Source organism: Cupressus sempervirens, chromosome 7 (genome assembly GCF_028749045.1).
Source record: "Cupressus sempervirens isolate cs-2001-9-10 chromosome 7, ASM2874904v1, whole genome shotgun sequence".
Lineage (NCBI taxonomy): Eukaryota > Viridiplantae > Streptophyta > Pinopsida > Cupressales > Cupressaceae > Cupressus > Cupressus sempervirens.
In genome coordinates this window covers 652794479-652809041 of record NC_143124.1, presented here as the reverse complement: position 1 = coordinate 652809041, position 14563 = coordinate 652794479, and the positions used below count along the sequence as shown (strand labels likewise).

The 14563-nt window shown below is 34.8% G+C and overlaps 1 protein-coding gene across 1 annotated transcript; it reads left to right on the top strand.

The window, feature by feature from the left end:
* Nucleotides 1-915: 915 nt before the first annotated feature.
* On the top strand, nt 916-14353 carry LOC149548353 (leucoanthocyanidin reductase-like). Its single transcript, XM_089794252.1, has 4 exons — nt 916-1194; nt 1635-1769; nt 1852-2089; nt 14187-14353. The coding sequence occupies exons 1-4, from the start codon at nt 970-972 to the stop codon at nt 14351-14353; spliced, it is 765 nt and encodes a 254-aa protein (XP_089650378.1). The 5' UTR covers nt 916-969.
* The last annotated feature ends 210 nt before the right edge of the window (nt 14354-14563 follow it).

Sequence of the window (14563 nt, the reverse complement as noted above, 5' to 3'; positions counted from 1 at the left end):
GTTCTATTCTCTGTTCTTGATGATCTCAAATTCCTATGCTATTGCAAAGGTGGGTCCTCTGCAATAACAAATAAATGAGTTAAATTAAAAATAATTTATTATAATTGTTACACGTATTTAATTATTTTAAATAACATAATTGTGGCGCTCTTTACCTGATCTGACCACATCATTTTGTCTGGACTCAACGTCAACACGGTCATGAACATCGACCCCTCAATCCTCTACAACTGCTATACAAAATGTTACTTTAATCCAAACATCAATTGCAATTACATATAAAAAATTTAATAGCAAATGTATACCTCCACCACTGGGATGCACATTGTGCAAACCTTCAGCATCCACAGATTGTGTAGAAGGATTGTCAGGCTGCATTCCAACATCCTACGCATTGTTATCATTGCTTTCTTAAAACAAATATACTCACTTTATATTGGAACTTAACATCAAATAGACTAATTGGTAAAGTATTCAATTTGAAATAAATTTCATTTAGCTTATTTACCTGTGGTTCAGATGCATCATTATTAGAACCTTCCACACTGATTTCAGCTCGTAGCCATTCAGCCACGGCTCTATAGCCTTGTTGGAAGCCAATTCTCTTATCCTCTTCTGTGCGGCATCTCTTGAACTCTGAGCCCTGCATTTTTGCATGGTATGGTGAATTTTACTTGCATTGTTTCATCAACCAATGGAGGGTAGTTAAAATATCAACAACAAATCATCTATATCCATCACAATATAATAGGAGAAAAATCGAGCAGTTTTGATGGAGCAATCTACTATATAAATGTTGCGTGTTTGTATGCTTTTCTTGTACCAACATATTTTCTCCAAATTCTTAAGTTGGGTAAGAGTTAGTTCAGCTCTTTGGAAATAAAAATGGCTACAACTGCTGCTGCATTCCCTCATTCTTTCAATCACTGCCTTTATTCTCAACTATTGGGGGAAAATTTAGTCTCAACCATGGCCTCCATTTGTGAGATTTCTTCATATGAGGATTTTGTGAACGAAGAGAAAAGTAAAATATTAGTGATTGGAGCCACTGGTTATATTGGTTGCTTTGTTGCTCTTGTAGCTGTAAATGCAGGCCATTCTACCTATGCTCTCATTAGACCCATCATTGCCCATGATTCTGCCAAAGAAAAGTGCCTCCATGAATTGAAAGGTTCTGGTGTTAACATTGTCTATGTATGTCACTAGCTCTATTCATAACTTAGATTTTGTGGTAGATATGTATGGCACAGTTGTAAAGTGTGTGTACTTGTTTAAAATATTGATTTTACAAACTGTAGATTGTTTTGATTGGTCATATAGGTTTAGAATATATGATTAAGCTTATCTTTTTTTTTCATGGTAACTACTATTGCAGCTGTTTGCTAAATTGTTAGATAGCGGTCATCTCACAAATAATCATGTTTGACTGTCTTGTTGTGAAGTTGGGTATTTAGAAATTATGTTAAGAAGGGGTGTTCAGTCAGTGATCTCCTTATCAATGAGTCTAATTTGGTTGGGATCATGAGCTATATTATAGTTGTAAAATTTTTTGTTGTAATGGGTTTTATTAATGTCTACATGTTCTGTAATGGGTCTTATTAATGTGCATGTATATTATAATGGGTGTTCTGCAGGGAGATTTAAGTGATCATAATTCAATGGTAAAGGCCATGCAAGGCGTTGATATTGTTATTTTAATTGTGGGCGGTGGTCAACTTACAGATCAGCTTAATATTGTAGACGCCATTAAAGAAATTGGCACTATTAAGGTCAGAACATAGGACCCTAACATTATTACCATGAATGCTTGTTAACTATAATAGACTTAAGAATTGTTGAACTTTGATGCAGAGGTTTCTTCCTTCGGAATTTGGGCATGATATAGACAGAGCCAATCCAGTAGAACTAGGGCTAAGCTTTTACAAAGAAAAGAGAGTTGTTAGGAGGGCAATTGAGGCATCCAACATTCCATACACTTACATCTGCTGCAATTCTATTGCTGGGTGGCCTTACTTTTATCATACCCATCCCTCTGAGCTTGCTTCTCCCCAAGATCAGTTTGAAATCTATGGAGATGGAAACATCAAGGGTGAGATTTTAAATAATTTCATATTAGTAAATGAAGGAATCTTCACTAATCTAGATTGTAGAGTCTGACTTCAATTGTTGAATTGTTTATATTGAATATGAAAATCCACTACTATTATTATATTCTATTGACCTATTTATAATTGATGAGCTAAATAAGGGAGTCCTAGCATTTCCCATCACATTATATAAAAAATTTGATACAATTTTTCATTTACTAATACTTACAACTCTTGCTTGAAGTTTCAAAAAACCACCAAAGCGGAGCTTGTGTGTCCCGTGCTTTTCTAGTCTTGCCTTTGTTGCCTTTGATGTGTCAGGCAATCTATGAAAAGTTTGAAATATGTTAGATAGTATAAATATAGAGGTTAATTACTACATAATTAGATTCTCAACAATATCACATACCTTGCTGTACTCTCCACTGGTGTAATATTATTTTTCTTGTCAGCTTTATACTTTCCATCCAAAATCAGAGCCTGCCACTTAGCCTCAGGAACATGGGGTGGACGCTCGTACCTGGGGTTATCTCGTAAATTTTTTTTGTACTGGTCCCTAATATACTTGAAACATAAACCAGCTTTTTCAAGGAGCTTGTTTCTCTCGAATGCATGAGGTCCAAAGAATTGGGTCATGCTCTCTATAAGATCATCCTTCAACGGTTTGCGTTGGTTATTCCACCTTTTAAGTAAAAAAAACATGTTAGACTTATAAATGAAGTGAAGCTACCTTTAATATATATAGTTCAAGAAATGGATGAAAAGGAAAACTATTATAGCAATGATATGAAATATATATAGTTCAAGAAATGGATGAAAAGGAAAACTATTATAGCAATGATATGAAATCAAAATAGTGGTTTGGGGTTTTATTTAGGATATGATGTTCCACCAAGTATGCATGTGGGCTCGAATATTCGCAAACACTCATCACCAAGTTTTCTACAAAAAAGATCATTCCCTACAAAACAATCATGGTATCATTAGTCGATGAAGAGTGATAAAAAACTAAATTACTATTATATCACTATAGAATAATAATAACTTTAAAGTACCTAGAACTTTGGCTACTTTTAATGGAATGCCTTCATTGTCGCTGATGATCAATGTGACATCCTTCACCATTCCCATACTAGGAACATAGGAACATCCAGGAAATGATGCTGCAACTCCTATTGCAAAAAGTTTCATAAGTTTCATAAGTCTTTGTCATGAAGTATAAAAGAACAAATAATAATTGATGTTAAAAAGTTGTAAAAAAAAACTGTTTGTTGCTGTCATAAGAGAGAAAAAGAGGGATTTGTGTACCAGCAGATGGTGCAACAGTCGATGCCTGTAAGCTGTGTGTTGCTGACTCAGCAGTCGAAAAGAGATGTGTGGTTGTCCTGGATGGAGGTGACGTCATCATAGGATTCAATTGATGTGAAGCTGAAGAATAAAATTGTTAGAGCATGCATAAATATAGAACGTGTGGACTAGCATGGACAAGCTTGTTAGAGCATTAAAAAAAGGATTGTTTGAGCATGTATTGTCAATGATTATGATCATTCCTATATATATTCAGTGGAAAATAGAAGTGGAGAATGGAACATGCAATCTACCTAAACCACCTGCAGCACCCTCATCATGGGAACGGGGCTCAAAATCATGCAAAAAACTCTGTAAAGACAACGCATCCATATTTTAATTAATGCCATAAAAGAGCATAACATAAAAACCATTATTGAACTCTTGTTATAATTAAAAAATTCATTAATACTTACTTTTAAGGTTTCAGAGGTGTGCATCAATTCAGCTCCCCTTTCTCTTATTTCCTGAGTAGTAGGCTTTATGGTTGCCAAACGTAAAATTTCTCTGCCAATTTTCTTTAGCAACTTTTTAGTCAAACCGATTGGGTCATCGGTGTCTGCTAAATCAATATAAAAAGGGTCCTCCTCAGGGGGGGGGGGGCTGCTGATCAGGGACTGCAGGTTCCTTTCCCTCCCTCCAACCACTAGCCCTCTGTGACAACAATAGTATTAGTATTATCAAAATTACTCCAAAACAATGAAGAAAACAACATTAAAAAAATAACATTTTGCTTCTATCTAGTTTTCACAATTACAATGAGTTTTACCTGCTCGTGTGTAGATGAGTCAGGAACATCGCCAGCATCCCCTCTGGGCAGTTGCTCCATATTGTGCCCTTGTGTCAAAGATCAAGTATAAAAATGTTAGCGAAAAATTTACTGACTAAATGGTATGTTGGAGTCATTGATTAGAAGTTGGTTTAATAGTATGTACCACCCCCATGATAGTAGCCTCGTTTGTATCTATGCAGTTCAAATTGTAATCAATAAGAAGCTCTTCCCCTACACGTATTGATTTTATCGCACAGATGAATACACGATTTCCCTCGTGCGCCTCAAATATGCAATTGGGTTGCTTTATAGTTGACCCAGGTCATGTACTATTTATAAAACTCACAATATTCCCTGTTGCTTTTGGCCTTCCATCAATGTATATAGCCACACTTTTACTTTGATTATTGTCTTGCTGTTGTATATAATTTGCCGAGAGGGCATACCTATGCATACTTTTTTTATATTTAACAATATGCATCCAACTTTTGTAATCGTAACATGGTCCAACATACTCAATCAATTCAGAAAATTTTTTGTAAGACACCTTTATGTCGTCCATAGAAAATAGGCCCAAACCATGTAGTGATGATGGTGCTATGCGATATATCCTCTCGTTAACACAAAAATTAGTGTTTATTGGAGGAAGTTCCTTGGGTACCCAATGTTTCTGTAGATGTCGGTACCTCAAGGGCACCTCAATGTCGCCTTCCATCTCATCATCATAAGAACATGACCCCCCTTGAGCAAGGAAAAATTTCATGCATTTATTGAATTTCCTTCTAGTCCTTTGACCTCTAGTTAATCTCCCTGTTCTAGATAAACTGCATGTCTCACTTTCCTCTTCTATTCCTATATTTCCCTCACTCGAGGAAGACACTTCTGACAAATACCTATTTGCTGGTACCTGCAAATGGGAGAGATCTTAGAAGACATCAATCTTACTATTGATAAGTGTATTAAATAGACTGTCTATAAGGAGTATTGACTTATACCTGTCGATCCATGAGACTGTGCAGGATGCTCCTGAAAGGGGTTTAGTTTCTTGCAAATGTAATTCAATTATCATGAGCATAATCACATCATAATCATAATCACATCCATCATTAGCATCACATAAAATTTAAAAACATTAAAAGGTACACAATAAAACACTTAAATCAGGCTCACATTATAAGCCTACTAGGGATGTAGGCCTAGTGAAGGGCTAAAACTGGGTTTTTGTATCAGCTGATGAGTTGAGGGCTTAGTCACCTTGGGGACATGCTATTTGAAGTTTTTTGATGTGTGTGGAGGTGGAGGAAACACCTATTTAAGGTGAAGTCAAGTTTGGTGCCTATTGAGGCATTGTGAGCATTTGATAGTTTGTTGATTAGATTGCTTGGATGAATCTATTGGATGGATTGAGGGACATTCATGGGATTATTCCAAAGATGTAGAACCTAAGGTGGCATAAGGATTTGGTGTGCACTCTGATAGGTTATGGAGTTGGCTTAGATCAAGGAGAGGGATCTTATGAAGATGCTTGGTTGGTGTTGTAAGAACACTATGGAAGTCCCTCTTGTTATGAATGATTGCAAGACCACCTAGGGTCTCTGCATCACCTACAGAGGTAGAATTATTAACCAACAAATTGGGTAAGCACTTATATTATGTTTTCCCTATGATATTCTAGGTACAACTCCCTTTTATAGATATTTAATGAATTCCCTTTTCTAAACTAAACACTTACAAATGCTTTTGACCTGAAAGAAAATAAGGCTCAATACATTCACGCATCAATATGTGTTTTAAATAGTTTGATTTAATTAGTTTAGATTAATAGTTAAATTAGATCAGTAGTATTCTATTTATAGTTGAAACTTGTAGCTTTTAAATAGATAATGAATAAACTATGTAACCATATATATAAGACAAATATATTTCTATCAAGAAATGAATATTAAATAGATTAAGGATTGATGGCATACCTCTAAATTCCATCATCATCATCCTCCTCCTCCTCCTCCTCATCATCATCATCATCGTCCTCATCATCATCATCACCGTCGTCATCATCATCATCCTCACCATCATCATCGTCATCGTTGTCGTCGTTGTCATCATCAACATCATCATCAACATCAACATCATCTTCATCATCATCATCAGTAGCAGCATCATCGTCATCATCATCTTCTTCTTCTTCATGAAAATTTGTGTCAGGAACATCATCCAATAACTGTCGATCGTGATCACCATCTACATCATCTTCTACTTCTTCAGTATCTTCTTCTTCCATCGCATTATACTTTATTGGCCTTCCTCTCGGTTCATGTCTAACAACAAATGACCAAACCAGTTTATGTGGAACCTCTGAGTAAAATACCTGCTCACATTGGCTTGGAAGAACATAAGGCTCATCCCCAACTGGCTCAAACGACCTTGTATTAACCATTGTAAATCCATTATCATGTTCAATAACAGTTCTATCAGGATCATTTGGATTAAGTTGTAGCCTATACCATTTGACAACGAAGAGTACTAATTTGAAGGAACTAAAGTCACACTCAAGTATCTCATCCAAAATTCCATAGTATCAATTTTTAGACTCTTGAGGATGTAAGTCATTTCTAGATGAAATATTAGTCACTTGAAAGGCTGTAGTTATTCCTGAATCACAAGTTTCCTTCGTGTCATCCAACACTTTGACGCGAAATTTTTTACCATTACAGAACATAGCCTTGTGGTGTTTAACCTGCAATAATATGTGAAACATATCAAAATTATTGTATCGTGAGTTGATAAACATACGGGTGATTAATAAATTTGTACGTACGTGGAAATCTCTTGAACCACGTGCTAAATCTATTTCCCTTTGCATAACATTGGAATATCCATTACGATGAGATTCTTTAACCAATGAAGATACACCTTCCCATGTTAATGTGTGACCAGAATGTTGACATTGTTCAATCCATACCGTCATCCAATCAAGATTGTTTGCAATATACAAATGTAGTGCATCCCACTCTCGAGCACCTGTACAAAAAAAAAATAGACAACTTACAACCGATTTATTTTGAAGATTAAGAAATAATTTATTACAATAAAATCTTATAATTTATTACCTCTCACTTTCCTCAATGTACCTTTCCCCATCAAGTACTCCCCTTCTAATTTTTTAAAAGGCTCGAGATCCCAAATGCGATCTACATGGATATTTGATGCAAACTTAGGAAGATATTTAGTAATGTACACCATAGTCTGGTATACCATATATCCCTCTACCATAGAACCCTCAAGATGTGCTCTTTGTCGAACCAAAGCCTTCAAAGATTTCAAATGCCTCTCAACCATCCACATTGACCTAGTGTGTACAGGTCCACACAATTCAATCTCCTCAACTAGGTGTATGAGGTAGTGTTCCTATGCATTGAAAAAAGTTGGAGGTAGACACTTTTGCATTTCACACAGTAAATGAGGAATTCTTCTCTTCACAAAGTTTATATCTTCTTTATGGATTTCTTTAGATGACAACCACCTAAATTAAGAGATTCAAGTCACAAAAAATATATAGATATGAGACTTTACAAAATAATATACAATAGATTACATAGCAAGAAAAACAAATCGTGAATATAATAAATATATACAACAAATTGAACAGATATTACTACTTACCTCATATATTTTCCAAGATTGTATATCACTTGTTTGATGTTATTGTTGAAGTGCTCTGGGAGAGATAGAGGAAGCACGTACTGTAGTAATTATAAACTAATCATTTCATTGTTTTCTAACATAACATAACAAATAGTACACGTAGTTTATGAATATATTGTAAATACAGAAGAACATAAGTTACCTTGATGAAAGTATGCCAATCATGCGTTTTGAGCCCTAGCCCAAATTCACTTTTTTTTTATATGAGATTGTTTATGTTCGCAGCAAATCCTGTGGGAAATCAAATTTTTCATATGACTTCTTTTATGCCATCACTTTGCTGCTCCGTTAATAACCATGGAAGGACACTTATATTAATTTGATCTCTGTTGCTATTTGAGTGAATTAAATTTTTCAATGCATGATTGGATTCGTGTATGTCATTACAAATTTTGACAATTTTTTCTTTGTCACGCCTTCCATCCAATATTTTCCACAATGTCTCTATTATATTCTTTCCAATATGCATAGTATCAAACAAATGCACAATTTGTAAGTGCTCGTAGTAGGGAAACCTACTAAATTGTTTGGGATAGCTTTTTAGTCCCTTTGGAAGGTTGTCAGTATTGCCTTGGCGACCTTCACAATCATCAATTACACAATTAGTCAACAAAAATCACAATAGAAATATATAAATTACAAACATAAACCATTAGGTGGAACGACATTACCTCGACGATTAATTCTATTATATTCCAACTTCCATAGGCGAGGTGTCATTCTTTGTGGCTTTGATGTAGTCTCTTCTTTCCCATTGAAAAGAGGTTTTTCTGTACTTTGATACTTATGATTCCTATGGAGGAAGTGTCTACACTCATCAAAAACCTACTTTCCTAAACTTTTTGAATGATAAAATTTCATCTTTGGACCACAAACTAGACATGCAAATTTTTCCTTTGTTTGAAGACCTACAAGATAATGATGTAATTGGATTATTAAATATGTTGATTTTTATAATTAGAATTATTGTGCGCAACTTGAATTCACTATAACATACCACAAAAATGTGTTAGCCCTGGGGCATCATGTATTGTCCATGCAAGTATTGTATGGAATTGAAATTGTGTTTGTCCTATTGGTCTAGACACGTCATACATAGTGACACCATTCCATGACTCCACCAACTCGTCGATAAGAGGCTCAATATATACATTCATATCTTTTACTTGATATTTACCTACTTGAATGAACAATAACATTACATAATTATTGTGACCGTTTTACTACAAGATTTGTAAGTACATGTAAATTAATAACTATCAAATGATAAGATACCTGGAAAAATCATTGCCAACATAATGTGCTCCCTCTTTATTGACATCCACGGAGGAATGTTATTGTTGATAACAAAAACAGGCCACACCGAGTAAATAGATCTCATCTCTCCAAATGGATTGACACCGTCCGTTGCCAATGAAAGCCTAAGATTACGAGGTTCATCTTTGAAGTGTTTCCACTTTTCCTCTATGTGCATAAATGCCGAACCATTTGCAGGGATTTGAATAATGTCATCTCGACTTCTATTGCGTGCATGATAATCCATAAATTGAGCCAAGCTACTACACCTGAATAATTGTCGCATCTGTGGAATAATGGGGATGTAATGAAGAACCTTTTGAGGCACCTTTTTTGTTAGTCGATCTGTTCGATATCTACTTGTATGACATACAGGGCATTGTGTTGCAAATTCATGTTCTTTATAATATATAATATGATCATTGGGACAAGCATGTATTGCTTCATACTCCATTCCAATATCTTTCATAACAACAGTTAATTCTCGATATGAGCGAGGTAGAATATTTGATGATGGTAACAGAAACTCGCCTATCAATCTACAACAAAAAATATAAGTTGTTAATATAAACAATATTAGTGGTACATCATTCACCCTTTGTTAACTATAAAGACATATATGACATACCTTAACATATGTGACATTGTTATGTTGGATAAACCATTCATAACCTTCAAGTTCAACAACAACAATACAGTAGAGAGAAGATTTGTTTGGGAGTCTTTGTATAGGAGCTCATATGCCTTCTGAAGTAGAGGTACATCGAGGCTATCATCATCATCATGATCAGATACGCTTGGACTAGATGTGTCATGGATCAATGTATTTATACCATCCTCTTCAATTATGTTTTCTAGCACATGATCATCATCTTCCATGGGATCATTATCTTCACCTTGGATATTTGCACCTCCATGTTCCTCCACTTCGAAAACCATATTCTTCGGATTGTTGTGGTTCATATCATGTACTTCCCTGGGAAGATCAACCTATATAAAATTTATTAACATAAATAAACCATGATCATCAACTCATCATCAAGTGATTTCATATGTATATAAATTGTTAAAATGATATAATGAATGACTTACCAGTGGATGATAGTCATGCCCCCCTTCAATGTGACCATTCTCCCTACAATGTCTCTTAACTATTTTGATTAGCAGTCTTCTACGATTTAAGCCCTTACAAATATTGCAAGGACAATAACATTTTCCATCACCTTTTCTTTTCAAGTTAGACCACAATCTAGCGATTGTTTCCCTATTTTGTTCTTCACTTATATTATCTAACATGATCGTTCTTTGCAAGAAGCAAAAATCGGGCTATGAAAACTTCGGTCTACAACTTTCATAAACTAAGAAAAACTGTCGAAAGTACACAAATCTTCTTAGACCTAGCTAAATACTTTAATATTTTAAAAATACTTTCTTTGACTTTATTCCTAAGATTATTTGTAAAACTTTGACCAACCGCCTGAAGGTCTTATTTCAAGAGACCTTACAACATTAAGCCACTAAAAGCAATTTCAAAACATATAAGCTAAAAGTCTAGTTAAAATATACATTAGAATAAAAAAAAAACAATTTTCATACCCGAGCACGTGGCTATAACTCGTGCAACGGCCTTCTTGCTTAGCTGTAGAAGCTCTCCAACAATCAAATTATACAAACTACAAGGCCTAACAAAAATTTCAAAACATATAAGCTACAAGTCTAGTTAAAATATACATTAGATTAGATTCAACAATAGGAAGCAATGCTATTCAGAATTAGATTCAACAAACCTTAGCAGTGTAAATACCCATCTCCTCTAAACTGGACTCCAAACATGAGGGGGCATTCACATACTCTTCCCCTAAAGGTATCCTAAAGAACAAAAGCCACTATTCTTGAGTTTGTGAATTGCACCTCGAGATGAATGAAGCTTAAAAGGAATGAAAATTGTTTTCATACATTTAAATCATGATGTAATATTTATTCATAAGTATATACCTTGCAAGCACTTAAAATTGTTGTTATATGTGTTGCAAGAAAAGAAGAAGTTTATACTTATGTGTATAGATGCACTTCCTATATGCGATCCAAAACTCGAATGTTATCAAGTGTGTCCAATGACGGGGAGAGACCTCCGTGCAAGTAGAAGATCTGCAATGAAACAAAAGAAAAGAAAATTTTCTTATAGTAAGAACAAGTTTGTTGTGCTGCACAGGGTACCAACAAAATAGTGTATAATATCTTTTTCTTTACCTGGCTTTCAATTCAGCATGAGAGCCTTTAATAGAAAAGTCAAGTTGATTAAGTATTTAACAAGAGCTACAGGGCAGCATAGCTCCTGCGTAAGTCCAAGAAAATGTGTGAGGATTGACATAGATTTGCGTAAGTCCAAGAAGATGTGTGAGCATTGACATAGATTTTGTGAACATTTTCTATGTAATGAAGATTTTACTGCAAATGGAATGAACCTAGGGGTCGATTGGTAAACTGATTATTTGTATCAAATGGTGTAAAATTGAAACTAAAACCATTTCAATTGGCCATGCCACTCATGGACTGTTCCTCCATATGTTATAATACTTTCATCATATATCACAAATATGAAATAGAATATGTAGCACACTGAAATAAAGCATTAAAAGATAGTGTCTAAATGTAATTAAATATATGGAACTGGTTATAAGAATCTGTACAAATCAATCAAAATGGGTTGAAATCAGTGCATCTTACTTTAGCATTTCATGTAACACAGCCAAATCCAAAAGAAATCTCGCAGACAAACTACATGAGATTTATAACCTTTATCTTCCAATATCCAATGGCTCCTTATAGGCGTTAATACAAAGAAGCCAACTGTCAAAAACTATGGCAGTGATAAACATTTTGAAAAATAAAATTGTATTAGGTATAAATAAAAAACAATGAAGAATGGTGTAGACTTGTAGCCAGAAGATAACACAATGAAAATTGATGAGCTCTTTGTTATCACCCCCCTCAAAGAAACATGCATATCAACTCCAAGTGTCAAATGTCAGCTGTAAGTGCAACAATGCAAGTGCAACAATACGTGTGTTGAAAATATGATTTTTTCTTGATTGATTCGTGATAGTTCGATAATCAACATCGATTTGATTCTCTCTGGATGTATCACAAGCCCTTTTAAAGGGCACATTTGTAGCTAAGTTGGTGCGAAGGCAAGTCATGTGGCATAGTGTTAGGCTAATGTTCCTAAGACTATGCATCAAATCTATTTCGATTCTCACGTGGTTAACCACAAAACCTTTTAATGGCGCACGTGTAGCCAAGTTGGTTTGAAGGCAGGTCGTGATTCATAGTTTTAGACTAATGATCTCAATGCTACACATCAACTCTGGTTTGATTCTCATGTGGTTTACCACAAACCCTTTTTTGAGCTCGGATGTGTAGTGGAGTTCACTTGGACTTTGGGTTTGCTCCCAATTGGTCTCAGGTTTGACTCAGGCTTAGTATCTACTGATGGATCTGAATTATGGGCAGCTTGGTATATCTGCAAGGATTAGTCTCGCCTCAGCTTGCCACATAGTAGGAAATCTGTGTTGTTGTGCCTTCAGGTGGGGATACCTGAAGGCATCTAAGTATCATGTTATTGTGAAGTCTCTGAAGAGACAAAATTGGTAAGGGTTGGAAAGACAATTTTAAAAGTAATGCTGAAGGCTGCATCTTTTTGCAAATGAGTTTTGATATTCCGAATAATGTAAGTGTTGAGAACTGATTTAGCCTAACTAAAATATTTGTGAATTTATCATCTATCGAGTAGAAATCAGTGATATTGTTACTTGATATGATATTGATTGATTAATAAGTGTTGGCTCTGTTGACTATAAGCCGTCTCAAGGAAGAGCTCAAAGATTTTGTTTTGTTTTGTCATGGAATCAATTTCATATGAATTTGTTATGATTGTCTGAGGATTATCTTGGAGTGCCGTGAGACATTAATGATAAAAGGTTATACTTCTGGCTAAGAAGCAGCAGCAAATATTTGTGCCTTGACAATAGAGAATGCAAAGTTGAGGATAATTACTAATCCTGCAGATTGAATACAAGTCAGGCTATGAGATATTACAGTGAAACTATTATAAAAGAGTGGCATTATATTAGTTATTGGAATTATGCCAATAAATGAAAAGAGTTTGTGATGGAGGAACAATGGATAAAAGAAATATGATATTAAGCGACTAAGACATGGAAACATTGGAAAACATGGAGAACAAAGGAGTAATGAGTTTATTTGTCTTACACCTTGCTGATGCACGTCTCTGCCTAACCCTCTACGCGTATCGTTTGATGTAGTTAAATCTTCGATTCTTTAAATGGAAGATCTAATTTTTTACTATCTTTGGTATATATTTTTCATTTTTGAGATTGAGAAGGTGTAGTTTTTGAATGCTTCTGATCTTAGATATATATTTTTACCAAAGGAAGGATTACAATTTCCAGGAAATTCCTAGAAACAGAATTCCTTGTCATCTTAGAAGTTCAAAAATATTTGGACACGTCATTTTCTTGGTGCTGCTCAAAAGTAAAATTATCTTAAGTAGATCTATATTGCAGAAACAGAATATTAAATAGCCATCTCTAGATTGTAGAAACTATTGGGCCCAACATTTTGCATTGGGGTGGTGGTTAGATAATATTCATACCTCGCTGTATTGGTAATTTATGTGTTTCATTATTCTTACTGGTTATATATTGCCTTTATTATGAAAAGTCAATTTAACCAATTAGAATATGAGTGTAGGTGAGTCCATGTACAGAAAGAGCAGTTCTAGATCAGTTATCCAGTTACTTTAGAGAACGACTTGCAGGCTATCCATCAACTGCTAGTGAAGATGAAAGAGTGGTAAGAATTTTTTCCCTTCATGTTGGGGATAACTATATCCTTATACTTTTTCAACCAACATATGTTTCAAAGTGATTTTTTACAACATATTTGCACTGCATCAGCTTGTAGACCCAAGTATGGACCCCAAAAGGCAGGTGGCAACACGGTTGGTACGAATAGAGAAAAAATGCTTAACACGTGCCTAGAAGAAGTTAATGAAATTATTGATCGATTACCTGATCTTTCTGTAGCTCCATGTCCTAGTCCATACAGTCCCACATTGAAATGAAAATTTCATTTGGGGTCTGAGTTGGAAGATTGTCTCTTGGTTGAGGCCATTCTGTAAGTATTTGATGTTTAAATCTGTTGTATGCCATTCTGTAAGTATTTGATGTTTAAATTTTCTGTATGCCTGATGTCATGTAGCTTTTTACATAATGTAGGTCTTCTTGGAATGAAAATTTCTCAATTATTATTTTTAGAATTCGTTATTGGTATA

What these genes read in the sequence shown, in the direction of transcription:
- LOC149548353 (XM_089794252.1), top strand. Translation starts at nt 970, where the DNA reads ATGGCCTCCATTTGTGAGATTTCTTCATATGAGGATTTTGTGAACGAA. An exon ending in AAGAAATTGGCACTATTAAG is followed by an intron (nt 1,770 to 1,851) that starts GTCAGAACATAG and finishes ACTTTGATGCAG; the next exon opens with AGGTTTCTTCCTTCGGAATT. An exon ending in TGGAGATGGAAACATCAAGG is followed by an intron (nt 2,090 to 14,186) that starts GTGAGATTTTAA and finishes GCACTGCATCAG; the next exon opens with CTTGTAGACCCAAGTATGGA.